This window comes from Plecotus auritus, assembly GCF_963455305.1.
Source record: "Plecotus auritus genome assembly, chromosome: 15".
Lineage (NCBI taxonomy): Eukaryota > Metazoa > Chordata > Mammalia > Chiroptera > Vespertilionidae > Plecotus > Plecotus auritus.
Window position 1 is genome coordinate 2084643 of NC_137781.1, and position 27883 is coordinate 2112525.

General features: G+C 59.0%; 1 protein-coding gene across 1 annotated transcript in view; it reads left to right on the forward strand.

Annotated features, from left to right (window-relative positions):
* Nucleotides 1-27582, forward strand: part of IREB2 (iron responsive element binding protein 2) — a 41515-nt gene extending 13933 nt beyond the window's left edge. The window contains exons 4-22 of the mRNA XM_080651781.1: nt 1753-1890; nt 2671-2913; nt 6955-7024; nt 7344-7527; nt 8682-8821; nt 10943-11114; nt 11642-11742; nt 12856-12972; nt 13922-14081; nt 14729-14864; nt 16213-16297; nt 16603-16759; nt 17560-17684; nt 20155-20259; nt 20346-20488; nt 22129-22276; nt 22357-22479; nt 24065-24250; nt 24830-27582. Of these exons, the coding sequence (XP_080507907.1) occupies nt 1753-1890; nt 2671-2913; nt 6955-7024; nt 7344-7527; nt 8682-8821; nt 10943-11114; nt 11642-11742; nt 12856-12972; nt 13922-14081; nt 14729-14864; nt 16213-16297; nt 16603-16759; nt 17560-17684; nt 20155-20259; nt 20346-20488; nt 22129-22276; nt 22357-22479; nt 24065-24250; nt 24830-24946 (2650 nt within the window). The 3' untranslated portion in view covers nt 24947-27582. The remainder of the gene's footprint in view (nt 1-1752; nt 1891-2670; nt 2914-6954; nt 7025-7343; nt 7528-8681; nt 8822-10942; nt 11115-11641; nt 11743-12855; nt 12973-13921; nt 14082-14728; nt 14865-16212; nt 16298-16602; nt 16760-17559; nt 17685-20154; nt 20260-20345; nt 20489-22128; nt 22277-22356; nt 22480-24064; nt 24251-24829) is intronic.
* The last annotated feature ends 301 nt before the right edge of the window (nt 27583-27883 follow it).

Here is a 27883-nt window from a genome sequence, read left to right on the forward strand (position 1 = left end):
CGCTTCTTCAGGAGCGAGCGCCTGCAGAGCGTGTCTTCTGTAAAAGTCCCTGGCTCTAATTTTGAATATTAGTTTATAAATTTTTTTAAATTGCCCTTTCTAGCCCTAGTCGGTTTGGCTCAATGGATAGAGCGTTGGCCTGCGGACTGAAGAGTCTTGGGTTCGATTCCCGGTCAGGGCACATGCCCAGGTTGCAGGCTCGATCCCCAGTGTGTGGTGTGCAGGAGGCAGCCGATCCATGATTCTCTCTCCTCATGAATGTTTCTATCTCTCTCTCTCTCCTCCTTTCCTCTCTGAAATCAATAAAGAATTTTTTTAAAAATTGCCCTGCCCTAGCTGGTTTGGCTCAGCGGATAGGGTGTCGGCCTATGGACTGAATGGTCCCAGGTTCGATTCCAGCCAAGGGCACATGCCCGGGTTGTGGGCTCCATCCGCACCCCACCCCCAGTGGGGGTTGTGCAGGAGGCAGCCGATCAGTGATTCTCATTGATGTTTCTATCTCTCTACCCCTCTCCCTTCCTCTGAAATCAATAAAAAATTTAAAAGGATAAAATTTAAAAAAAGACTTAAAAAATTGCCCTTCTAAACTGAAGCAATTCTTTAAAAACGAGGCGCTTGTTTCCCGTGTTCCTTATTTCCAAACCACTTCTGTTTAGCTGCGTGCCTGTGGTCACCAGCTCAGGCTTCCAGACTTCACCTCACACCGACGGCCTGCCCCGCCCCTTCCTTCAGGCCTTTCCCCCGTAGTGACTGCGCAGCGGTCTCCCGTTGGCTCGGGGCAGATCTAGGCTCGCCCCTGCTTCCCGCTCCCTCCGTGTGTGATCCCGTCCGTGTAGACCAGCTGGCCTCCCTCTCACTAGAGTCAAATCCCACGTCCTCTTGAAGGGCCTCGCCTGCCCTGGGTGTCAGGGATCCGTCGCTCGAAGAGGTGCCCGTTAGCGATGTCAGAGGAGGCAGGAGTTAGCTCGGCAGAGCGCGTGCCCTCAGCCCCAGGCGGACGGGTTCCTGCACCGCCTGGGCCTGTCGGCGCTGCTGTCACGGGAGCCATGGCTTCCTCTTCCCGCGGCGTCCTTGGGAGCGGGAACCGTCTCGTGGGCCTCGCCCCCCGGAGGCCTTTGGTCAGCGCTGGTGGCCTGGCGGCTGCGATGTGCATGTGTCTAGTCTAGTGGGTAACTGAGGGCCAGCAAGAAGGCCCCGGGCTGGGAGGGCCTGGGGCCCGGGAGAAGGCGGGGTCGCGTAACGTGGAAGGCGGGAGGAGGAATGCCATCGGCCGTTCCCCGAAGTTCTCTCAGTCTGGACGTCTCCCTCCGAGCTCTCAGGTCTCATAGTGTCTCATGTTAACTCATTACCCCAGGGAGCTCCCAGCTCTGGATAGCAAGTCCACTGCCAAGCACGAATGCAGATTAAAAGGACTCCCTTTTATTTTACTTTATTTTTAAATATATTTTTATTGATTTCAGAGAGGAAGGGAGAGGGCGAGAGAGATAGAAACATCCATGATGAGCGAGAATCACTGATCAGCTGCCTCCTGCACGCCCCCTAGTGGGGATGGAGCCTACAACCCGGGCATGTGCCCTTGGCCAGAATTGAACCTGGGACCCTTCAGTCTGCAGGCCGACGCTCTACCCACTGAGCCAAACGGGCCAGGGCGCAAAGGGGTCCTTTCTAAATACGGAAACGAGTAAGCGCGTCTTAGAGCATGAGCCCGTGTGAAGGGCAGGCAGAGCTGCAGCGTGCGCCTTCTGCTTTCAGTGGCATCCCGGCCATGGTGGACCTCGCTGCGATGCGGGAGGCGGTGAAGACGCTGGGCGGGGACCCCAAGAAAGTCCACCCTGCCTGCCCGACGGACCTCACCGTGGACCACTCTCTACAGATCGACTTCAGCAAATGGTACCGTGATGCGAGGCTATGAGGACAGCGTGCAGGCGGGCGCCCCACCCTCTGGTGTGCGTGGGGGGGGGGGGGGGAATCCATGCCCGTTTCCTGCGTGTGGTGGTGACTGACGTAACGAGAAAAGCCGGTGACACATTTAGTCGTCGTTTCTTTTTCTCATCCTGTTTGTGTGTTTCTGCGGCCGCTTTTGACGGGCCTGTGAGTGAGCCCAGAGCCTGTTTCTCTGGGTTCTGACTGCAGGCTTCACGTCCGAAAGGAAGCTTTTCATTTCCTTTAAGAGAGCAGCGAGGCGTGAGCGTGCGTGTCGTTAACTGGCTGGTGACAGAGAACACGGAACGGAGCTCGCTCGCTAAAGCTCCGGCTTCTCCCACGAGAGTTTTATAGTCACCAGGTCCCTGACCACAGTCAGCCAGAGAGGAGTGGTTCTCACTCCCGGGGCCTCGGGGCAGGCAGACTCGGCTGCGAGCGCTGCCCCTGGTGGGAGCTGTGGCTCAGCTGCTCCTGCGTCGGAGGTGAAGCATCTCCTCGAGGCCCAGTCACTTCCTTGTCTCAGGAGCAGCTGAGCGTGGCCTTATTGGCCCTTAGGGCTACGTGTTCTTCTCCATAAATGGAAGCTACCGGTCCCTTCCGTGTGTGCGTGTGGCCTGGCGTCTGCATTGCTGGTGTGTGTGTGTATGGCCTGGTGTGTGTGTGTGTGGCCTGGCTTGTGCGTGGCTGGGGGTGAAGAGCTGAATTTGTCACTTCTAAATGGCTTTTGTTCCCTTGTTTGAATGACAGTGCGATACAGAACGCGCCCAACCCTGGAGGCGGGGACCTGCCGAAAGCAGCCAAGCTCTTGCCACTCAAAGCGCCCGCACCAGCACCAGCGCCGCCCAGGAGGGTGCCCTGCCGAGGCCCGGCCGCCTGCCGGGGGCCCTGCGATCCGGGGGAGCCGGGCCTGGGCCGCGGCGCCGGGAGGCCGTCCACGCAGATTGAGAACAGCCCCCTGCTGTGTCCTTTCCACCTGCAGCCAGTGCCTGAGTACGGCGTCTTCTTCTTATCACTGCCGCCTGCTTCCCAGGGAACCCGTTCCCCCTCCCTCCCTCCCCCCCCCCCCACACACACCCCTGCTCCTGGGCCCGTGCTGCCTGGGTGGGGGATGCTCCTGGGTCCTGTACTGCCTGTGGGGGATGCTCCTGGGTCTGTACTGCCTGTGGGGGGCGATGCTCCTGGGTCTGTACTGCCTGTGGGGGGGACGCTCCTGGGTCCGTACTGCCTGTGGGGGGTGCTCCTGGGTCCGTACTGCCTGTGGGGGACGCTCCTGGGTCCGTACTGCCTGTGGGGGGTGCTCCTGGCCCCGTACTGCCTGTGGGGGGTGCTCCTGGGTCTGTACTGCCTGTGGGGGATGCTCCTGGGTCTGTACTGCCTGTGGGGGGTGCTCCTGGGTCCGTACTGCCTGTGGGGGACGCTCCTGGGTCTGTACTGCCTGTGGGGGATACTCCTGAGTCCGTACTGCCTGTGGGGGATACTCCTGGGTCTGTACTGCCTGTGGGGGGGATGCTCCTGGGTCCGTACTGCCTGTGGGGGACGCTCCTGGGTCTGTACTGCCTGTGGGGGGTGCTCCTGGGTCTGTACTGCCTGTGGGGGGTGCTCCTGGGTCCGTACTGCCTGTGGGGGATGCTCCTGGGTCCGTACTGCCTGTGGGGGGTGCTCCTGGGTCCGTACTGCCTGTGGGGGATGCTCCTGGGTCTGTACTGCCTGTGGGGGATACTCCTGGGTCCGTACTGCCTGTGGGGGATGCTCCTGGGTCTGTACTGCCTGTGGGGGGGATGCTCCTGGGTCCGTACTGCCTGTGGGCGATGCTCCTGGGTCTGTACTGCCTGTGGGGGATGCTCCTGGGTCCGTACTGCCTGTGGGGGGTGCTCCTGGGTCTGTACTGCCTGTGGGGGGGATGCTCCTGGGTCCGTACTGCCTGTGGGCGATGCTCCTGGGTCTGTACTGCCTGTGGGGGGGATGCTCCTGGGTCCGTACTGCCTGTGGGGGACGCTCCTGGGTCTGTACTGCCTGTGGGGGGTGCTCCTGGGTCTGTACTGCCTGTGGGGGACGCTCCTGGGTCTGTACTGCCTGTGGGGGGTGCTCCTGGGTCTGTACTGCCTGTGGGGGGTGCTCCTGGGTCCGTACTGCCTGTGGGGGACGCTCCTGGGTCTGTACTGCCTGTGGGGGATACTCCTGAGTCCGTACTGCCTGTGGGGGATACTCCTGGGTCTGTACTGCCTGTGGGGGGGATGCTCCTGGGTCCGTACTGCCTGTGGGGGACGCTCCTGGGTCTGTACTGCCTGTGGGGGGTGCTCCTGGGTCTGTACTGCCTGTGGGGGGTGCTCCTGGGTCCGTACTGCCTGTGGGGGACGCTCCTGGGTCTGTACTGCCTGTGGGGGGATACTCCTGGGTCTGTACTGCCTGTGGGGGACGCTCCTGGGTCTGTACTGCCTGTGGGGGATACTCCTGGGCCTGTACTGCCTGTGGGGGGGATGCTCCTGGGTCCGTACTGCCTGTGGGGGACGCTCCTGGGTCTGTACTGCCTGTGGGGGGATACTCCTGGGTCTGTACTGCCTGTGGGGGACGCTCCTGGGTCTGTACTGCCTGTGGGCGATGCTCCTGGGTCTGTACTGCCTGTGGGCGATGCTCCTGGGTCTGTACTGTCTGTGGGGGGGCTACTCCTGGGTCTGTACTGCCTGGGTGGGCGATGCCTCTGGGCCCGTACTGCCTGTGGGGGGTGCTCCTGGGTCTGTACTACCTGTGGGGGATGCTCCTGGGTCTGTACTGTCTGGGTGGGGGATACTCCTGGGTCTGTACTGCCTGTGGGCGATACTCCTGGGTCTGTACAGCCTGGGTGGGCGATGCTCCTGGGTCCGTACTGCCTGTGTGGGGGATACTCCTGGGTCCGTACTGCCTGTGTGGGGGATACTCCTGGGTCCGTACTGCCTGTGGGGGATGCTCCTGGGCCCGTACTGCCTGTGGGGGATGCTCCTGGGCCCGTACTGCCTGTGGGGGACGCTCCTGGGTCCGTACTGCCTGGGTGGGGATGCTGCCGTGTGCGTCCTGTGTCCCAGCAGGGCACGCCGTTAGGTCTGCTTCTGACCCCAGGAAGGAACCTTAAGGTTTCCCTGTAAATATGGTTAATTTCCTGAATCAGGCAGAACAGCTGTCCTGCATCTTACACGGAGAGCTTTTATTTTAGTGAGTGTGTGCCAGTCACATGCTCACTCTTCATCCATCGTTCGTCTGAGGATTCCCTGTTTATATTTCTAGCTTTGTTCCCTACTAGGAGGGTTTTTATATTGTCTTACTCCATAATACTGTGTCGTTATGTGTGTTAGAACCTGACGGAGCCGTTCCAGATGAGTGACGGCCTGGATGGTGCCAGGGAAGAGGCTCCTATTCACAGGCGTCGGTTCCGTTTCCCAGCAGGCAGTTCATTAAAGTTAAATTTTCTTTTTTTTAATTTTGGCTGTGTTGAGGTACGTGAAGGTTACAGGGACCCCGTGTTCTCCTTCCTAAGAGCTCACTGTGACCTGTGGGTCCTTTGCCCTCAATTATGGCGTCTCGTGTCCTCGCCCCTCGTTCCCGCTGCCCAGTGTGCGGACTGCTCGGGCGTGTTGGCTTGGAGATCGCTGTCTCCTCTTACACACAGATTCTTGAAAAGGAGCGTTTACTGACTCAAACATCACTGATTTTTTTTTTTTAATATATTTTATTGATATTTCACAGAGAGGAAGGGTGAGGGATAGAGAGTTAGAAACATCGATGAGAGAGAAACATCCATCAGCTGCCTCCTGCACATCTCCTACTGGGGATGTGCCCACAACCAAGGTACATGCCCTGGACCAGAATCGAACCCGGGACCCTTCAGTCCGCAGGCCGACGCTCTATCCACTGAGCCAAACCGGTTTTGGCAAACATCACTGATTTTTTATAGTCTTTTTATAACTGGCAGCGTATGAAGTGCCAAGATGGTATATTTTTATTTCTAAGAACCCAATTTGGTGTAACATTTCCCTTCAATTTTAGGTCTAAATTATAAAGTAGTGAGATGGGTTACATGCCGCCCCGGGCTGTGTAAAAAGTAATAACCCTGTGTGTGCCGTGATGTGTCAGGGATGTATTAACTGCAGGCTCAGGCAGGAAGCTGAGGGCACGCCGAGTGGGCATCGCTGCCTCACTGGGAGTCGGCTGCGAGCTGATAAAGGCGTGGATGGCACTTGATGGCCACAGGTGCTGCGGGCTAGAGTAATTGGGGAGCTCCAGAAAGCTGCCCCAGGCCTGGGGAGTCTCCCGAGACCGCTCCGTCTCTGCAGTGAATTATTAACGTGGTCTTTGTATTGACAACCTTGCCGATTGAAGAGCTATAATTACCTGGACCTTGGAGGGCATGTGTAATTTACGTTGTATTGATATTCAATCAAACCTTAATCACCAGCTGGGCTGGCAGGAAAATGAGCAACTTAAGACTGGCTGTAACGATTTCTTAAAACATCCATTAGATGCCGGTAAGGTCCCTGAAAGTGGGCTCGGAGGGAAATGCTTTCTCTCTGAGTTACATGATGCCTGAGCTGATCTGCAGCCCATACGAGGCGAGCTGCTACCTGCAGGCAAAGCAGGCCCTTGCGCTCCGGGCGAGAGCAGCGCTCTGTAAACCAGAAGATGGTGCTGACCGTCGGTCCCTGGTCCACAGGGACGGCGCCCTGCACGAGGCCCGTGGTGGCACGCTCGTGCTAACGGTGTGTGAGCTGCCGCCTCCTCTCCTGTCAGGAGAGACCCAGCAAAGCTCACACCTGTTTTTACACGATTTTGGCCACGGCTCTCAGCGACGCCCAGGAAGGGCAGTTGGGGGCAGTGTGGGCGTGGCCTTGCTGGGCCAGTACAGTCAGCGGCCCTGTCCGCGCTTCCCATGGGTCATGTAGGGCCTGCACCTCCTTGTCAGAAAGACGGGCGGTCCGCAGAATGCTGTAGAACGTGTGCGGGAGGGAAGACCGGGAGATGGGCGGCTCCTCCTGTAACTCTGACGGCTCTTCCTCCTTGCAGACCCGAGGCCGTGTTAAAGAACCAGGAGGTGGAGTTCGGCAGGAACCGGGAGAGGCTCCAGTTTTTCAAGGTGCAGATGCGGGGGGAACCTTTCATTGCAGTTCGTGAACACTGGCAGGTGCGGTGTTGACATCGAGGCCGGTGGCTGGGTGGGCTCCCGCCATCCGAGTCCTGGGACACAGTGGGAACAGAACGCCCCTTACCTGGGCTCTGGGTGTTTCTCTTGGACGTAACTGTGTTCACAGTCTGCCGGATGGGTGTGTGTAGGGTTAGTCCGTGGGTTTGGACCGTACGGGCCGTCGGTGAGGTACCGTAGTGTCCGTGTTTGTCTGGTGGTGAGCACGCACTCGGGTGATGCACTCACGCTGCGTTTCTTTACACACAACTAGTGGTGTTCGCGCGTCTTCAGGAACGTGGCCCTGATCCCCCCCGGCACGGGCCTGGCCCACCAAGTGAGCTTGGAGTACCTGTCCCGGGTGGTCTTCGAGGAAGAGGCCCTCCTCTTCCCGGACAGCGTGGTGGGCACGGACTCCCACGTAACCATGGTGAACGGACTGGGGGTGCTGGGCTGGGGTGAGTGCACAGCCTGCCTGCTCCTCTCCCGGGCGGAGGGCGGAGGGCGGAGGGCCTTACAGGACACCCGGGTCGTGTGGCCACTGAGAGCGTGGCTCTATCCGGGCAGCAGGAAGGGGGAGCTTAGCTCAGGTGGGTGGGCGGGACGGTCAGGGAGGGTTTATTTATTTATTTATTTATTTATTTTTTTTTAAATATATTTTATTGATTGTTTTACAGAGAGGAAGGGAGAGGGATAGAGAGTCAGAAACATCAATGAGAGAGAAACATCGATCAGCTGCCTCCTGCACACCTCCCTACTGGGGATGTGCCCGCCACCAAGGTACATACCCTTGACCGGAATCAAACCCGGACCCTTCAGTCCACAGGCCGATGCTCTATCCACTGAGCCACACCGGTTAGGGCGGGTTTATTTATTTTTAAATATTGTTTCATTGATCTCAGAGAGGGAGAGAGGGGGACACATCCGTGATGAGAGAGAATCATTGATTGGCTGCCTCCCGCACGCCTCCCACTAGGGATGGAGCCCACAACCCCGGGCATGTGCCCTGACCTGGAATCGAACCCTGACCTCCTGGTTCCTGGTCAACACTCAACCTCTGAGCCACACCCGCCGGGCTAAGAGGATTTGGGAAGTTGCACAGTGCCCCGCACAGCGCAGCCGGGGGGGCGGTCAGCGTGCGGTGAAGGTGATGTGGTCACTCTGTGGACAGTGCTTCCGCGGCTCCCCGCCTCCGTACACCCAGGTGCTTTGCATCTGTACCAGGCCCTGCGCAGCCCGGTGCTGCGGGCACACCCCCCCCCCACACACACACACACACACACCTTAGAGACAGCGCTGCTCCCCGAGCTTCCACGCGCCGCCCCCTCTGGCCGAGCGCACTTCCTCTCCCAGCCTGTGGTGACCACCAGCTTTCTTTCCCTTTTTTTGTCTGAGCGGTTAGACTAAGCTGCCGGAGCCTGGCGTGGGCTGGGTTCCGCTGGTATCATATCTTCTTAGCCCAACAGGGACTCAGTGCTTCCTGAACTTAGCATAACGGTGAAATCGGGTTCTCGGCATGTGAGCGAGGAGACGCGGGTTCCGAGCCCACGTGGTCGCGGGGAATCGTGCGTGTCCCCCCTTGTCCTGTGCTCACACGTGCATCTCGCTGCAGGGGTCGGAGGCATCGAGACCGAAGCCGTGATGCTGGGGCTGCCCGTGTCCCTCACGCTGCCCGAGGTGGTGGGATGTGAGCTGACCGGCTCCTCCAACCCTTTCGTCACGTCCATCGACGTCGTTCTTGGCATCACCAAGGTACGTGCCGGGGGTGCTGGCGAAACACCCCTTCGTCCTGGAGGCCAGGCCGTGGGTGTCGCTGCTCGCTGACCTGTTCCCTCGTCCCCCTCAGCTGGGAGGGTGGTGCTGTTGGGCCGTTTCCTGCCTTCCCTCTGAGGAAGCCGCGCGGTGAGGCTGATGGACTCAACCGCGGGGCCCGGGCTGGCCAGGAAGGGGATCCCGCACTCCCAGCCCCGGGTTCTGGAGCCCTCCCTGCCCCTGCCCCTGCCCCTGCTCCTGCCTCGGCACGCATCTGGGGGCTCCATGGATGTTGGGGAAAGTCTAATCTCCTTTAACACGTCACGGAGTCAGTCACCTGCCCCTTCGGAACCATCGCTCTACCCGGTGATGGTTTCAGAAACAGCGACGGGCTGTGGCGGCGTGAGCCTTTCTTTATAAATACGTTTCCATTGACCTCAGAGAAGAAGGGAGAGGGGGAGAGAGAGAGAAACATCCATGATGAGAGCATCATGGGTCGGCTGCTTCCTGCACGCCCCCCCACCGAGGATCGAGCCGCGTCCCAGGGATGTGCCCTTGACCGGAATCGAACCCGGGACCCCTCAGTCCACAGGCCGACGCTCTGTCCACTGCGCACACCGGCCGGGGCGCGGCGGGCTGCCCTGCGTTGCCTCACCGCGCTGCGCGAGGCCCCGGTGAGCCGCCGTCGCTCCCCTCGGATTCCGGGTGCTCGCTGCCTTGGTGTCACTGTGTTTTTGACACCGAGGCCATGTAACGGCCTGTGTCCTGGAGGAGAGCGCACTGCGGGGTTAGCCTGGAGCTCACAGCTCGGGCTGTGTCAGACGTTGTGACCATCTGACTCCGTTTACGTGGTTAAGTCGCGGCACCTGGGCCCGCTGTGCTCCCGGGGTCAGGCCCCAGCACTGCGGCCGGTCGGCTGCAGGGGGAGGCCTTCAGGACCCTCCGCAGGGTAGAAACGTGCTGCCTCCCTCCCGGCGGCAGTATCGATCCTTCCCCAGTTTGGGAAGCATCTGACCTCTTACAGAAGTGATTGATTTGGTGTGTGGACCATCGATCAAGAGGCTAAATTGTGAATTACAGCCTGTTCCCGAAGGAAAAGGAACATCCCAGTATGTCTCTGCGGGAATCGATTCTTCCCTGCAGGCATCCTGAAAATGGATGTTGCCTCTCAGACCCCTCTGGTTGCATCCTAAGCCTGGCTTTGACGTTTTGACTTACGGATACAAGAGTTGATCATTGAAGGTTGTGTTTGGTGGAGGTCCCGTTCTGTTCCTGGTCTTTACCGGGTTAACCCTGCGTCTTTCAAAGTGTTCCACATGGTGCCTCATTCGTTGGTGAAAGCAACGGCTTGGTGACCTAATCTGTCTTGCTCTCGTTTGCAAAAACAATAACCATGAATTGAAGGAGACATCGTCTCTCAGGCTTGTGTGTGTGGCATCGATAAAGCATTTGGATCAAGTGACCCCCAAAACGTCCACCCGGTGGGCTAACATTCCTCATAGGCCGGAGGTGGCTTCGCTCTTGGGGGGCCCCCCCCCCCCGGCTCTCCCGACGCCAGTCAGAGCCGTTGTACCAGTGAGGAAGGGTAGGCAGCCATTCGGTTACTTGGTAGTAACTAAGAAGAAGGCTGTTTGTTAGAAGGAGTTAAGTTTGGAGCCACCTGGTAAATCCTATCAAAGTGGAACTCCCCTATAACGATCATTGCTGTAAACGTTTGGACAGGAGTTGGAACTGGAAGAATGTGTGACTCTGTTCATGTACACAGTGTGATCAGTGTTTGAGTGTTTCACTAAGCCCCACACGCCATCGATGGCTAGAAGCGCGGTGACTTTATGTGCTGCTCAGCGAGGAAAAGACACCAGGAGTCCATGCTGCACCCCGTCTCAGAACGGGAACGTGGGCATCCCAGCCATGAGCACCAGGCCCTTCCCTGCCCTCCCTGACGCGGACCCCCTCTAACTGACTGTCTATCCCGAAATGCCCTGGGCCACAGCAAGCGCGCCCCAAGAACAGCACGGCCCGGCTTCCCTCACTGGCATCGGGTGGAGGTTCGATTGGGGGTTTCGGAGGGTCCGAGCCCATCTCATTGCTCACTGTGTGCGTCCGTGTCCCTGCACACAGCACCTCAGGCAGGCGGGAGTGGCCGGGAAGTTTGTGGAGTTTTTTGGAAGCGGAGTCTCACAGTTGTCCATAGTGGACCGGACTACCATCGCCAACATGTGTCCGGAATACGGTGCTACCCTCAGCTTCTTCCCTGTGGACAGCGTGACGTTAAAACACTTACAGCACACAGGTAAGAAGACGGGTCTCCGGTAAACACGCTGCCTTCCCGTGTGTGTGTGTGTGTGTGTGTGTGTGTGTGTGTGTGTGTGTGTGTGTGTGTGTCTGATGTGCTTCACAGCGAGTCACTGCCGTGGCTTTTAATGTTCATGAAGTGACGTTATTTTGGGACAATGGCTTTCCATGGAAACCATCAGATGACCTTAGCGTTGGGCCTTAAACCTCGTCTCCACGGACCCATCGACACGCAGCTTAGAGAAAGAAGCAGAGCACAGGTCTGCGCCTCCCGTCCCCTCGGTGAGGTGCCCGCCCTGCCCAGCCTTCCTGGTCCTGCTGCGATCTGTGAACTTGAGGGGCTGCTGTGGGGCTGACAGCTGCTCAGAAAGGCTCTTGAGCGTGGTCCAGTGCTAATTCGCACAGAAGTCAGTTCTGGGTGCTCAGTAATTTGTAACCTTTGTCTCTTGCTCACCCTTGGAATTCAGCACACTTTCCCCGGAGGTCTCAGGACTCCGCACCGGGTTTCTGTTGTTTATCTGCCAGGTTTTGACAAAGCCAGACTCAAGTCAATGGAGACCTACCTGAAAGCTGTGAAGTTGTTCCGAAGTGACCAGAGTGACTTGGGGGAGCCGGAGTACTCGCAGGTGAGTGCAGAGCCGCCCTGGGCTGGGGAGCGCTGAGCCTGGCCACCGGGCTCCGGTCCAGCTCTGAGGTCCGTTAGCTCTGTGACCCGACAAACCGTGTAGCCCTCCTGCCTCCGTGTCCCCATCGCTAAATGCAAAGGTGATACCTGCCACGCGGGATTCCTGAGAGAGGAGATGCACATTCCTTAGGACAGGCTCAGGTGCCGGGAGGCTCAGCGCTGACAGCTGTTACTGTTACTACTAGAGACCCAGTGCATGGAATTCATGCACGGGGCGGGGAGGGGGGCTGCCTCAGCCCGGCCTGCACCCTCTCCAGTCTGGGACCCCTCGGGGGATGTCCGACGGCTGGGGGATGTCCCTGCGGGATCGGGCCTAAACTGGCGGTCGGACATCCCTCTCGCAATCCGGGACCGCTGGCTCCTAACCGCTCACCTGCCTGCCTGCCCGATTGCCCCTAAGCACTCTGCCTGCCGGCCTGCTCGCCCCCAACTACCCCCCCCACCCCCACTGGCCTGATTCCCTCCAAATGCCCTCCCCTGCCGGCCTCATGGCCCACAACTGCCCTCCCCGGCCAGAGGCCCTCCGCGGCCGGGCACTGCCAGTTTGTGGCAGAGTGACCGAAAGTTTGCATATCTCCTCCTTGTTAGAGAGGATTATTGTTATTAACGTGTTCTCTGTGACCCTGCTCCGACCTCACTCGCTAGTTCTACATCGATCTTTATTTCCGTGAAGCTGAGAAAGGAAGGCTCACTCTGCCCACCTCACCCTCCCACGCAGGCAGAGAGGGCGGGTCTGAGCCGAGGCAGGAAGTGCCCAGCTGCCCAGGCGCCAGTAGAGACGCGCTGCTGTGGGCGGGGGGCCGTGGGAAGAAAGTCACGTAGAGGACACGTGTTGGGGCGGCAGTTTGCGTGCGCATCTGCTAGTCCTGCTTTTAGTGCGTTTTCTTACATTTCATCGGTAACGGGTGTTCAAATGTCTTTGGTGGTGCGTTTCCCCGTCACAACAAGTTGCGTTAAAACAATACAAACACACTTGTTCTCTCTCAGAAAGGAGTGCTTGGATCGGGATCCGTCCCTCCGAGCCCGGATTCCTCTCTTCCCTCTCCCTGCCCAGGTGATCCGGATCAACCTCAACTCCATCGTTGCAACTGTCAGTGGTCCCAAGAGGCCGCAGGACAGAGTCGCTGTGACGGAGATGAAGAGGGACTTCCACGCTTGCCTCAGTGAGAAGGTGGGCCTCGCCTTGTCTCCGTTCCCACCGCACAGGCCCAGGGGAGAGCGGGCGGGTCTCAGGGCAGCCGTCCACGCGGGGTCCTTAGTGTCCAACTAAAACGTTGTTTCACATGCGGGATGCTGCGTGGCTGTGGCTCTCCCTGACGTGTTCCCACCGTCACAGACATTTCTGTGCGATCTCTAGACTCCGTGACGTGTGACTCCCGACTCAAGGAAAACCCCGCCCGGAGACATGTGGCTTCACGGCCTCTGTGCTGAAGGCTGGTCCCTCGCTGTCTTTCCAAAGCTTTAGTTTTTATAATTTGTTGACTTTCTTGTGGGAAATGTCAGGCTCGGACAGGAATAAACAGGGTCGTGAATTCCCATGGGCCTTGCTCCAGCAGTCGCCAGCTCTAGCAGATTCTACACGTGCACACGCGCACACGCGCACACGTGCACACACACACAGTGATTGGGAGCTGATCCTCGGGGCCATTTGAACAAAGAGCTGGCCCCGCCCCCGAGGATTGCTGTGAGCCGGGATGGCTGAGAACCAGAGCTGAGGGAGAGCCGGGCTCGCAGCAGAGAGGACTGGGCAGCGGACGCCTCGTGGCTGCATGTGCAGGGTCCAGCTGAGTCACAGCGGCTGCCCGTCCCGGCCGACGGCACCTCGCACATGCCTCTGACGTCCAGTCCCCACGTGTTTTCTTTTTCTTCCCCTTTATGTGTTTTTATTGATGTCAGAGAGGAATGGCGAGGGAGAGAGAGAGAGAAACATCCATGATGAGAGAGAATCACGGATCGGCTGCCTCCTGCACGGCCCACACTGGGGACTGAGCCTGCAACCTGGGCCTGTGCCCTGACCGGGAATCGAACCTGGGACCCTTCAGGCCGAGGCTCTATCCACTGAGCCACACTGGCCAGGGCCGTGTTAGAACATGCTCACGTTAGTGTGGGAACCTCTCCAGGTTGGATTCCGAGGCTTCCAGATAGCGGCCGAGAAGCAGCGCGACGCCGTCTCTCTTCACTACGAAGGAAGTGACTACCACCTGTCGCACGGGGCCGTGGTCGTCGCCGCCGTCACCAGCTGCACCAACAACTGCAACCCGTCCGTCATGCTGGCGGCAGGTAGGGGGCGGTTTGAGGCCACCCGTCGTCCTTCCTAAGTTGTGGCCTTTCTTCCCGGTCACTCCGTCCCTCAGGTGGTGGTGAGGGTTGGTGTCCAGCAGGCTGGGCGTCGAGGACGTTCTGGGTTTTAGTCCGTCTTCAGGGGCCTGAGGCTGACTTGTGCTAGCAGATTGCTGTTTATCACACGGAAGGCACGTTTATAACGTACACGCCTGTTAGTTTAGGCCCTATCTGCCTCTGCTAACCCAGGGGGACTGTGACTAGCAAGTCTGGTGTCTGTGGGAGTTGCCATGGCTGTGCTGGACCCCCTGAGCGTGTGAGAGGAGACACTGACAGGGCTGCCACGCCGTCCGTTGTGTGTACACGACACGTGGTTAACGTGGGAACGCGGGTCACGTTACTAAGTGGCTTCGGGTATCGTGATGGTGGCGACTGGAACGCTCACTCCACGTCGGGCGTGAGCCTGTGCCGGGCTGCGCCTCCTGCCGCGTTGGCCGCAGATGGAGCAAGTCGGCGGGAAAGATGGGAAATTAGTGCGTGAATGTGGACGCCTCCTGTGAGCTGGGGCGCATCTGCTGGACGGGCCTGTCCTGTCCTCCTCCATGTGGGGCAGCCAGCGCCATGGCCACCCTCTTTGTCCCCGGCAGGTCTCCTGGCGAAGAAGGCCGTGGAGGCCGGTCTGCGGGTGCAGCCCTACATCAGGACCAGCCTGGCGCCCGGCAGCGGGATGGTCACGCATTACCTCAGCTCCAGCGGCGTGCTGCCGTACCTGCGCAGGCTCGGGTAAGCCGCGTCCGCCGCCGCGTCGCCGTGGGCCCAGTAGTGGCCGTCATGCAGAGAAGAGAGGACGGATAGGCTCAGTCCCTGTAGTCCCCCTGCCGTTGCCACGCGCCCCCGAGGCCTTGCCCTCAGCAGACACGTGGGGCCCAGTCGGCGTCAGGCAGGGTGCTGGCGGGAGGCCTTGCCCTCAGCAGACACGTGGGGCCCAGTCGGCGTCAGGCAGGGTGCTGGCGGGAAGACGGGCAGGTCAAACCAGGTGACGGTGACAGACAGGGACGGTGCCGGCCATCGCGTGCTCTCCGAGCCCGTGGGGCAGTTTTCAGAAAGGAGTGCAGCTCTGCAGGTCGCGTTATTATCTGAGTGAGGTGTCCTTTTAACAAAAACGTTTTCATTGGTGTCAGAGAGGGAGGGCGGGAGGGAGAGAAATACCAGTGATGAGCGGGAATTATTGATCGGCTCCCTCCTGCACGCCCCCCATTGGGGATGAAGCCCACAGCCCAGGTGTGTGCCCCGGCTGGGAATCGAACCTCTTGGTTCCTGGGTCGATGCTCAAGCACTGAGCCCTGCCAGGCAGGCTCAAACATACTGTCTTAGATAACCCGTAACTTCCTTGCAAGCCGGATACATTTTATGTTTTTGTGGGTTGTTTTTTTTTTTTTTTTAATTTAGAAGCGCATCTGAAAGCAATTCTGCGGGTTATATGCGTGCATTCTCAGTTCTGTCGCCTTGAAGTGTTTGTCAGGGACTTTCCTTGGCCTGAGTGGTTGAGGGGAAAGATTGACTGCTGTCAGTCCCGGCCCCAGAGCCACTCGGGCCTCTCGTCAGTTGACAGCCAGGCCCCCTGACACTCAGTGTGAGCCCCTTGGAAGGACATGCAGGACACGTTTTTGGATCGTTATGTTCCCAGCGAGGAGGCTGAGGGCTTGCTTGCAGAGTCAGATGCAGTTCATCACGTCCCACTGGGGCAGCCTCAGCCCCTGCCCCTCCAGGTGTGCCCCTCCGGGTGTGCCCCTCCAGGTGTGCCCCCCCGGGTGTGCCCCTCCGAGTGTGCCCCTCCAGGTGTGCCCCTCCGAGTGTGGCCCTCCAGTTGTGCCCCTCTGAGCGTGCCCCCCCGGGTGTGGCCCTCCAGGTGTGCCCCTCCGAGTGCCCTCCGAGCGTGCCCCTCGGAGTGTGCGTGTGGGCAGCCAGCCTGCGGGCGGCCTCGGCCCGGGGTTGGGAGGGGAACGGACGGCACGGCTGGTCTGTGCGTCACGACCCCTCGGGTAGCGGGTCCAGCGAGGAAGGAAGCTGACCCGCCCTTCACACGCTCACGTGGTGGTGCTCCGGCCAACCCGGTGCTTTTCTGCCGCAGATTTGAAGTCGTCGGCTATGGCTGTTCGACGTGCGTGGGGAACACGGGGCCCTTGTCCGAAGCCGTGCTGAGTGCCGTGAGACAGGTAACGGCGCGGTGAGAGCCACACGCTTCCTCTTCGCGTGCTTTGTCGTTAAGTTACCGGGAACGTCTGTTGATTTGTTTCTGTTTCTCTAGTCCTCGCACGTCCGTCTTAAAATAATTAGAAGGGTTATTTTTTGATTCTCGAAATAATTTCTTTAAAACATAAGGCGTTACTTCGGCTTCTTTGTGTCATAATTGGAGCTAGGCCTTGTGGCTGTCCTGCCCGAGGCAGCATCCTCGTTGAGGTTGCTCTGTGACCCTCCACCTCGGGCCGTCTCTTACACGGACCCTGTGTGTGTGTTTCAGGGTGACCTGGTCACCTGTGGCGTTCTGTCGGGGAACAAAAACTTCGAAGGGCGTCTCTGCGACTGCGTCCGTGCCACCTACCTTGCCTCTCCACCCTTGGTGGTCGCGTACGCCATCGCCGGCACCGTGAACATAGACTTCCAGACAGAGCCTCTCGGTACGTCCCGGGTACGCGTGCTCACAGACGCTCCGGGTGTTGGGTCGTCGTGTTTCTAGATGCTGCCGACCCCGTCCGTTCTCCGGATTGTTCCAGGGGCTTGTCCCTGCCGCGGAAGCCTGCAGCGCTGGTTGCTGCTAATGCACCTGGCTTCTTGGTGTGTCTTTGGAGCGGTCTTGAGAGAGTTCCTTTTTTTTCCTTTTCTTTCTGAGCCCAGAAAAAGACAGACGCTCCTGTATATTGTTAAAGGGCAGAGGCTCAGGATTTGAACCTTCTGGCTCCTGAGAATACATGATTCACAGTAGCCGCCCTCTGAAATCATTCCAACATCACCACACTAGACCCCCGTCGAGTTTCCCGGAAGCCAGCAGTGACCCACTTATTCCCACAGCACCCAGTTTTGTGGGCAGAGTGACCCCTGTCCGTGCCACAGGACCTGTTAGGCGGCACGGCCTCTCGCAGTGGAGCTGGGCTAGAACTGCCCGCTCACTGTCACCCAGGAGTCACGGGAGCCGTCAGCTCCACACCCCTTAGAGCTACATCCCTCCTGAGCCTCAGGTGACACGAATCACCTGCTCATTACGAGACCAGTTTCTGGTTCCCCGCCCAGACCTAGCCGTTAACCATCTTACGTGCCTCAGGCAGGAAACGCTCTGGCCACCGACACGGCATCGCGCTAGGATGAACTGAGGACTGTGCGTGTGCTTTGCCCTGATGACAGAAGAGCAGGCCCACCCGTCGGGTCTCCTTGCCCGTCGCCAGGGGGTGGGGGGTTACGTTTTGTATTAATTTTTCACCAGGCACTGACCCCGCCGGCAAGCACATCTACCTGCACGACATCTGGCCGAGCCGAGAGGAAGTCCAGCAGGTGGAGGAGGAGCAGGTCGTGTGCTCCGTGTTCCAGGCGCTGAAGGAGAAGATGGAGGTCAGAGCCCCGGGGCCTCCTCGCGGCTCACCGCGGGCTGTGTTGGCGTCGCTCCTCGTGCTCACGTGGAGGATAGCCGCTTCCGTGGCGCTGTTGGCACGCGCAGTCCCAACGGGCGGGTCGCTTTACCTCTGGGATCTAATACCTAAGAGGACAGCTTGGAGGACGAGCTTGTTTTATCGCTTACGAGAAGGGCAGCCAGCTGGCGGGGCCCAGCGGCTGAGCATCGGCCCCGGAACCACGAGGGCACTGGCTGATTGCCGGTCAGGGCGCACGCCCGGGTTGCTCGGTCCCCAGCGTGGGGCGTGCAGGAGGCAGCAGCCAATCGATGATGATTCTCTCATCGACGTCTCTGTTTCTCACCGTAAACTACCCTTGCTTGTCACTCTTATTGAAATGGCTCAAAATTCAAAAGACTTGAGTGCAAACAGTGACATCTCCCACTCACTCTCCTTAGAGGTGTCAGATCCCTAAGCATCTCCCAGAGAGGTTTGTGTACATACGAGCATAAGACAAAGTAAATATGAGGCAGAAAGGGCATCTGTGCACTTACTGTTTATCGAGCACCCGCTGTGTGGTTAGCACGTGTCTGTGAACAAAACAGAACTCTCGTGGGAGAGGTGGGCAGTGACTAGTGCACAGAATGACTAGGTAAAAAGTATATTAACAAGCAGTGCAGGCTGTGGAAAACGTAGATAAAAACACAGGACAAAGAACCAGTTGTGCAAAATGTGGGAGTCCGCTGCAGTTTTCTGTGGGAGCGCTGAAAACACGGCCTTGAGCGGAGGTTAAAGGGGGACAGGTTGGTCACATACCTGGGCCGAGAGTGAGGCTTTCCCGCCTGAGGAGGGGGCCTAGAGCGGACTGCTGGCTCCACAGGAGTGAGGGTGGCGGGAGGAAGTGATGGCAGCAAGGGGCGGAGCAGGCCGTGGGGAGTTGGTGGGAGCGAAGGGGAATGTCGTGGGGAGTGTCGTCAGAAGGCTGGCTCTGTGTACTGAGCCGTGCTGGGGGGGGTGAGGAGGGAGCAGGGACGTCGAGGTCGAGCACAGGCGATGCAGGGCCCTCGGTGCAGAGCAGTGGGCACTGGCGTGTGGGCAGGACAGTGACACGGGGAGGTGGTGGGACAGATCTCAAAGCAGAGGCTTTTCTGTCCTGTTCTTCACGGTGAGCAGCAGCCCCCCCACCCCCCCACCCACACATACACACATAGCACTCGCGTGCACACACACAGCACAAACACAGCGCACATACACAGAACACTCACAGCACCCCCCTCACACACAGCACACTCACAGCACCCCCCCACATACACAGCACACTCACAGCACCCCCCCACATACACAGCACACTCACAGCACCCCCCCACACATAGCACCCCCCCACACATACAGCACCCCCACACACATAGCACCCCCCCACACATACAGCACCCCCCCACACATAGCACCCCCCCACACATACAGCACCCCCCCACACATACACACATAGCACTCGTGCGCACACACACAGCACAAACTCACACAGCGCACATACACAGCACACTCACTCCTCTTCGGCAGCGTGTGCGGATCTTTCTAACTTTTTGTGTTTTTTTGTGGGTTTTTTATTCTCACCCGAGGATATGTCATTGATTTTTAGGGAGAGAGAGAGACATCAATCAGCCGCCTCCCTTTCTCACCCAACTGGGCACTGGACCGAAACCTGGGTAGGTGCCCTGACTAGGAATCGAACCCACAACCTGTTGGTACACGGGCTGACGCTCCCACCACCTGGTCAGGGTGGTTCTGCAGTCTTTTATGTTCAGTTTATAATAAATTAACTCTGAAGGTGTTCCTGAAAATGCAGCGTGCTGGGATTGGATGCGCACGGGCGATGCCTAGGAATGCCATGACGGTTTATCTTATTTTTAAAAATATATTTATTGACTTCAGAGAGGAAGGGAGAGGGAGAGAGAGAAATATTAGTGATGAGAGAGAATCATGGATCAGCTGCCTCCTGCACGCCCCACACTGGGGATTGAGCCCACGACCCGGGCATGTGCCCTGATCAGAATCGAACTCAGGACCCTTCTGTCTGTAGGCTGACATTCTGTCCACTGAGCCACGGCGAGGGTGCCATGATGGTTTATTTTTTATTTTTATTTTTTTATATTTATTGATTTCAGAGAGGAAGGGAGAAGGAGAGAGAGAAACATCAGTGATGAAAGAGAATCATGGATTGTCTGCCTCCTGCACGCCCCCTGCTGGGGACTGAGCCTGCAACCTGGGCTTGTGCCCTTGACCGGAATCGAACCTGGGACCCTTCAGTCCACAGGCCGACGCTCTATCCACTGAGCCACATGGCCAGGGCGCCATGATGGTTTAGAATGCGCCGTTCGCCTTTCTCGGGAAATGGGGAAGGCCTAAGTAGTTTTATTCCCGTGGCCGTTGCATAAGCCTCTTGTCTGACCCTTCTTGTCTTCGTCCCACAGACGGGGGATAAGCGCTGGAATTCCCTGGAGGCACCGGATTCCGTCTTGTTTCCGTGGGACGCAAAGTCCACGTACATCCGGTGTCCCTCGTTTTTTGACAAGCTTGTAAGTACGGTTGTTCTTCCTCTCTGAGCGGCGGTTGTGAGGTAACACCCCTTGGAGTTCAGTGCCTCCCACTCCTTCACTTTTAGACCAAAGAGCCGGCCGCCCCGCAGCCCATCGAGAACGCACACGTCCTGCTGCACCTGGGGGACGCCGTCACCACCGACCACATCTCCCCCGCGGGGAGCATCTCCCGCAGCAGCGCCGCCGCCAAGTACCTGACGAACAGAGGGTGCGTGCCACCACGGTCACTCCTTCCTGGGGCCTGTCCTCTGCAGGGAGCACCCGCTGCCTGGCGCCCGGGCAGGGCGGTGGGCACGCCGTAACTGGGGGCCTCGCGCACCTGCCTTTGCTGAGAGCCTTAGAGGTGGAAGTTGATTTAAATAGAGCCCTTGTGGTCTACATGCAAAGCCGATTGGAAACGGGATGTGTTTCCAGTGCTACCTTGTGGAAACGTCAGCGTGGCCATGGCCGGTGTGGCTCAGCGGGTTGGGCTTGGCCTGCCCTCCCCAATAAAGGCTGGGGGTTGGCTCTCGCCGCCCTCCTGGGTGGGGGCGCAGACGTAATGTGCTTGGTGGGCTGTAGAGCGAGGGCACATTCGTGAGGCTGGGCCGGGCTTGTATCAAATCAAAAGCCAGGTGTGTTTTCAGTCCTCACTCGAGGGTAAGTTTTTCGTTGATTCTGGAGAGAGGAAGGGGGAAACATTGACGGGAGAGAGAAACATTGGCTGGTTGCCACACGTATACACCCAGCTGAGGTTGAACCCGCGGCCTGGGTGTGCGCTCCAACCACGACCTGAACCCGCCACCTCTCTGCGTGGGACACCACTCCCACCACCTGAGCCACACCAGCCAGGGCAAGGCAGGTCTTACCGCACCACTGGATCCCACATCTTACCTAACGAAGAGGCAATATGCTAATTGACCATCACACCCTCACAAAGATGGCGGCACCCACAGCCACAGGATGGCGGTGCCCAGTCCCCTCGGCCGCCCAGGGCCGGCCTGAGGCACAGGTAACCAGGGCCGGCCTGAGGCACAGGTAACCAGGGCCAGCCTGAGGCTCAGGTAACCAGGGCCGGCCTGAGGCACAGGTAACCAGGGCCGGCCGAGGCACAGGTAACCAGGGCCGGCCGAGGCACAGGTAACCAGGGCCAGCAGAGGCACAGGTAACCAGGGCCAGCCTGAGGCTCAGGTAACCAGGGCCAGCCTGAGGCACAGGTAACCAGGGCCAGCAGAGGCACAGGTAACCAGGGCCGGCCGAGGCTTACGCTGCCAGCAGTGGCAGCAGCCAAAGTGTGATGGGGGCGTCACCTTCCCCTGATGGCTGGGTTGCCTCCCGCCCCTGAGGGCTCCCAGACGGTGAGAGGGGGCAGGCTGGGCTGAAGGACCCTCCCCCCAGTGCATGAATTTTCATGCCCCGGGCCTCTAGTCGGTTTAGAAGAGTACAGGGGCGGAGCGTGTGAGGATGGCACAGAGGCGGGCGGCACAGCCTAGATGCAGAAACCGTGCGCTGAAGTACAAGGGGACAGAGACGGCAAAGGAGCGAGATGAACGGGATGAGTTCACGGACCGTGTTTGGGTCCTGATTTGAACAGACCATCAAAAAGGAACAGAGACCGTCAGGGACCAGAGAGTGTTTCCTGGCTGCCTGACAGTGAGAAGCCGTGACTTCTTTTGTTGTCTTTTTGTTGTTACTGGTGGTCTTTTTAAGGGTCCCTGTCTCCTAGAGAAAGGACCGGAATGTGTACCGTTCAGATATGCTGAGCTCCTGGGGCGTTCGCTGTCCGGTTTTCCCTGCTTGCGTTGATGCTGGACATTTTCTGTAACGAAGTGCGTTGGGGTAAGTTTTACGACTCGTGGTTTCTTGTAGCCTTACCCCTCGAGAATTCAACTCCTACGGAGCCCGGAGAGGCAACGACGCTGTGATGACGAGAGGCACTTTTGCCAACATCAAGCTTTTTAATAAGTTCATCGGGAAACCGGCTCCCAAAACCATCCACTTCCCGTCGGGACAGACGGTAAGGGGGTGCAGAGCATCGGGGCCAGCGCCGACGGGGCCGGGCTGTGGTGAAGGACCCTCGTTTGTTCTCGTCCGCAGCTGGATGTGTTTGAGGCCGCAGAGCTGTACCAGAAGGAGGGCATTCCGCTCATCATCCTGGCGGGGAAGAAGTACGGCGCCGGGAGCTCCAGAGACTGGGCGGCCAAGGGGCCGTATCTGCTGGTACCGAGTCTCACCTTCTCTTACACTCGGGTTCGCTGCTCTCCCGCCGCACCCGTCAGGGCTTGTTCTGCTCCTTGGACTTGGGCTGTTGGGTCTTACAGTGTGTGGGTTTTATGAGCGATCTCACGTAAGCTGGTTGCATTGATATTCTGAACTTGAGCCCAAATCAGCCTTTTCTTTTCTTTTTTTAATATATTTTATTGACTTTTTTACAGAGAGGAAGGGAGAGGGATAAAGAGTTAGAAACATCGATGAGAGAGAAACATCGATCAGCTGCCTCCTGCACACCCCCTACTGGGGAAGTGCCCGCAACCAAGGTACATGCCCTTGACTGGAATCAAACCCGGGACCCCTCAGTCCGCAGGCTGACGCTCTATCCACTGAGCCACACCGGCCAGGGCGGCCTTTTCTTGTTGAGGAGATCAGGAATAATGTGCCGGCCCCTGCACTTGGTCTTCTCGGATGGGCTCAGGGAGGTGAACGCAGAGGTGTGGGCCCAGTTTTACTGGGTTTCCCCACGTGGTGCTGACGTGCCTGCCGTCTGCCAGGGAGTCTCCTGAGGCGGCTCCTCGGGGGCAGCAGTGGGACGTGGGGCGCGAGTGGGTCCCTCCGGGTGTGGTGGTCGGGGGCTGGCTTCACCCCTCTCAGCCGCGCGTGCATGAGGCTTCGTCTTCCCATCCTCACGCCCCAAACGGACACCTGGGTTGTGGGCGTACGCCGCTTCTCTGTGAGGTTTTACAAGGATTGTGCGTGTTCATGATCCGTGGAGCCTGCCTGCCTTCTGAGAGTTCCTTCGTCTTCGCTTTTTACGTTCTGGGCCTCGCTCCTGTCCCAGGTGGGCCCTGTCGCTCAGGTGGACACGGACACGCAGGTGCACGGCTGGGCAGCGTGGGCCTTGCTTGGGTGATGGTGGGGTCAGAAGCGAAGTGTTCCCTCTGAGCCGTTCCGTGTCTGGAGGGCCCCTCACCGCTTCCCCTGGGCCAGTCCTCGTCTCAGACCCACGGACAGGGGTGCGCTCCAGGGGCCGGAGACCCCTTCTCGGGTCCAGGTTTGCACACAGACCTGCACCATGTGTCAGGGGGGTAACTTGGGGGGTGAGCAGCAGGGAGGTGTGAGGGGATGTTCACAAGGTGAGAAGCCCAGGCCTGGAGCGGCTCCGGCTGCCAGCACCCTGCCGGTGCCCGGGCCTTGTCATCTGGGTGAGCCGGGCCTTCCTGGCGTCCCCGATGTCGTGTGTCCCCTGCACTCGGCGTTGTCTGCTCAGGCCGCTGCCTGTGTGCCCCCGTTCCTGGATTGTTGGGGCATCTCAGAGGGAGGTGAGCACAGGGGAGACCCTCCAGGGACAGGCAGGAGCCCTCCTGGGCCCAGGCCACCCGCACCCTGGAGGGCACAGAACAGCCTGTAAAAGGCTCAAATGCTTGGATGCGTCGACCTGAGGGGGGGCTAGGAGCTTGAACGGTTGTTTGCTTGTTTGAGCTGGAAAGGCTTTACAGAAAGGCCACAGGTAGAGTCTTTTCTCCTTTACAACGTTCAGTAAAGGAACGTCCAGAAGCGACGGAGGGACGTGAACGTACGTGTGTTGCAGGGCGTGAGAGCGGTGCTGGCGGAGAGTTACGAAAAAATCCACAAGGACCACCTGATCGGCATCGGCATCGCCCCCCTGCAGTTCCTCCCCGGGGAGAGCGCCGCGGCCCTGGGCCTGACCGGCAGGGAGACCTTCTCCTTGGCGTTCCCCGAAGAGCTGTCTCCTGGAGCCACGCTAAACGTGAAGGTATCCCTCAGGCCCGCCCAAGTGCGCCGCGGGCAGGTGGACGGCTGTGCGTGCCGTACCGCGGTTACCGCGGTTACCGGGGGGGAGCATGAGCTGGGCAGGGGGCCGTGCGGCCTCCGGGGTGAGAGCTCCGAGGGAAGGCGGGAAGCGGGGCATGCGGCCCAGGAGGAAGGACGTGCGCCCGTGCCGGCCGCCTTTCCTGCTCAGCTCTGTCCTGGCCCCACGTTAATCGGCGAGCTGAACGCCAGGGTAGAGTCACAGGCTTTCTCTGGGGAGAAGGGAGGGGGAGCGGGTGTTCTGTGCGGTGAGTGTTGGACGTGAGCAGTGAGTGCAGCCTCCTGGCTAACAATCCACGGGACGGGGTTCGTGTTGTAGGTGAGGTCATGTGACCCTTCAGAATCAGGGATGACAATGTCTCCGTAGCTGCGAGGCGGGTGTGGGCATCTCGGGTGGTGGGCAAGCAGGAGAGGTTTCCCGGACAGGACGTGTGAGGGAGCGGCCTTGCGTAGGGGACAGCGGTCCAGGCCACTGCGGGACACGGAGGCCCTCCCACTCACGGACGTTTCTGTTTGTTTCAAGACAAGCACTGGGAAAGTGTTCCGCGTGACCGCTTCGTTTGAGGACGACGTGGACGTCACGTTGTACAGACACGGAGGGTTGTTAAACTTTGTGGCACGAAGATTCTCACAGTGCTGACTCCCCAGGGACCCCTCCAGACGTCACTGCGAGCCGAGCCTCTTGTGCTGGACCCGGGACCTCGCCTGGCGCTGCAGACACGCCTGACGCCCCCTCTCCTCGCAGGAGAGACGGGCTCCGAATCACGTAGCGGCAGAACGAAATCGTGATTTTCATTCCTACACGAATGGTGCTATGAACACTGCTGGACTCGGCGGGAGTGTGTGGTGGACGAGAGGTGAGTGAGGCGTCCTCACCGATGGAAAATAAAGGCAGGACTGACTGGTGGAGATGGTCCTGCGAGGAGCCTCCGAGTGCTGTGTTGGGTTTGCATCTGCAGAGCTGCTGCGCTGGGTGTTGGTGTCAGGGTGGGGAGGGGGCAGGAGCCAGCTGAGGCGCTAGCGTCGTGCGAGTTGGGGTCTGATGAACGGGGGCTCCTCCTCGGGCCGTGCTGGCTGGAGAATGAGCCGGGGTACCCTCAGCCCAGGCCAGCTGCCAGGGGAGGCCCTCCGCGCACGGCCTCGGTGCAGCTCCGCACGTCCCTCCCCCACGAGGCAGGACGGGACGGGACAATGTGGCCCCGCCACGGCGACAGCGACAGGTGTCACGTGCAGCCTAACACCCGGGCACTGTGGCGGGGCCTCCGGGAGGCTCGGCTGGTGCGTCCGAGGGAGGAGGTGGTTGCTCACATGGTGTGGTGCTGTCACCCCGGGAGCTGATAGTTGGGGGGGGGGGGGGGACACCAGCCAGATTCCACCGTTGGGAGCTGCTCGCTGTGAACACCAAGGCGGCTCCTCTGGACTTCGAAGCTGTCCCCCTGCAGTGCGTGCGGCTGGTTGGTCGTCCGCGACTCCGGTTGCTGTCCTGTCGTTCGGAATCCGTGTTCCCCTGGGTTCGGATGGCCTGCGGGGGTGGTCCTGTTTGTGTGGTGACCAAAGCCGGCCCTCAGGGCAGCACACGGAGTGGCCGCCCGCCTCCCAGTTCTCCAGAGGCGTCGGCGCCACCTCGGGTGCTGCCTCCGAGAAGCCGGGCAGCCTTGGAGAAGCAGCTTGGACGGTGCATGTCAGAGTCCCAGGCCGCTTTCCAGATCAGGACGTTAACCTCCGTGGCAGGAGATTTGCATGACGTTCCTCACGTAAGACCTTTAGTGCGACCTGATTCGTCGCTGCCCTTCAGCGTGAGGTCACGTGGCACGGGGGAGGGCTCCCGCTCTCAGAGGCTGGAGCGCGGCCCAGTGGGTGCGGAGCTGAGGCCTCAGCAGTCAGCCATGCCGTCCCCTCACGGCGCCCAGCAAGCACCCAGCAAGCACGTGCTCCGGCAGCTAGACGGCTGGAGGCCGACTCTCCCTCCATTAGGGTGTTACCCGGTCCTCAGGTCACATGGTCCTGTTTCACTCTGTGTGTTTGCCCATGCACGTGTGTTCCTGGTTTACATGAGAACATGCGTTGGGGAGGAGAATTTCCAAGGTGGATGTCGGAACACCGTGATAGGATTTGAAGAAATGGTAATTCCAGAGTGGGTTGGGCGGGCACCTGTGTCAGGTTTCAGGATATCATATCGCCTGAGGCAGAGGCCTGGGGGGCGTCATAAACATGGATCCAGGAGAAGACAGTAAAGCTATGGATTAAGCACTTGGATTTCCACCTGCCTCGCCCAGGGATGTACAAGCAAACCTCGTGTTTCAGGAAGAGAATCGGGGCCTCTCCATCTCTTACCAGAAGCTGGGTCAGCATGGTCCTCGGCTGGGGCGGGAAACGGATGTGTGTCCGTGTGTACCTTGCAGCTCTGCCTCAGGCCAAACACTGTGTGCGGAAACGTGGCGTCTGTTGGTTTCTATTGTTTATCCCCTTGGTCTGTCTGGTGACGATGTGTTAAAAAGTCCTGTGGGAAGGACCCGTGGCTCCGTAGGAGAGAGGAGTGTTGTCGGGTCCCGCACACCGTGCCAGCGCCTTGCCATCTTCCTGCCTTTGGACCAGTGAGATGGCACCCGCCACGGAACTGCGTGTCCCGCCGAAGGCTCCCGCCCGACGGCTGTCGTGGTGCTTGTCTTGTTTGTCTCCAGACGCCCGGTGACCCGAGCGAGGGCCAGGGCCCCATGGCCAGGCTGCTCGGTTTCCCACGGGTGATCACACTCCAGTGGCTCTGAAGGGGCGAGTGCAGCTCAGACCTGATGAGGGCCAGGCCGTTGCACGCGTGGTCACCATTGCACGCGTGGTCACTGTGTGCATCGCCTCCGCGGGTGAGCGGCCAGCGGGGAGGGATGGACTGACTGGCGTTTTCCTGTGGTTGAGTTAAGACACCTTCCTTTGCCTTTGGGTTTCGGAGGCGGCCCTGAGATGCTGGGTGTTGACTCGGTGTGATTTGGGGGATGAAGAGGGAGGGGAAGGAGAGGGACTGGGCGTCCTCGTGGCCTTCTCCCGCGGTGGGATGGTGCTGGTGTTCCCACCCACTTCCCACAGCACGTGGCCGTGAACTTGTCTCACTTACACAACTACGATTGTCAATCATCTAAAGCCAACAACACCGCGTAGCAGTTTAAGTTCAATGACGCTAAATATTGTATAGAAATATATTGGAGGCGAAGTTCTGTTGATGACAATTGTGTATATGTTATTGATGCTGTAAATTATTTTTAATAAAGAAAATTGTATTATCACATGTTTGACTCTTCTAATAAAAATATTTTGTAGTGACTGAAAAGAAAACACCTAGATGGCATCTAGATTTTCTCTGCAAACAGTGGGGCGGGCGTGCAGGAGGCAGCCGATCAATGATTCTCATCATTGATGTTTCTCTCCCTTCCTCTCTGAAATCAATAAAAATACTTTAAAAAAGGAATAGGAAAAAATAAACATGGTGGGGGGGGGGGAATTCACGAGCTGCCTGGGGGACAGTTAAGCAGAGTGCCCTAATGAGGCCAACACAGGAAACCAAATCAGAGCTGGTCTCCCACAGCCA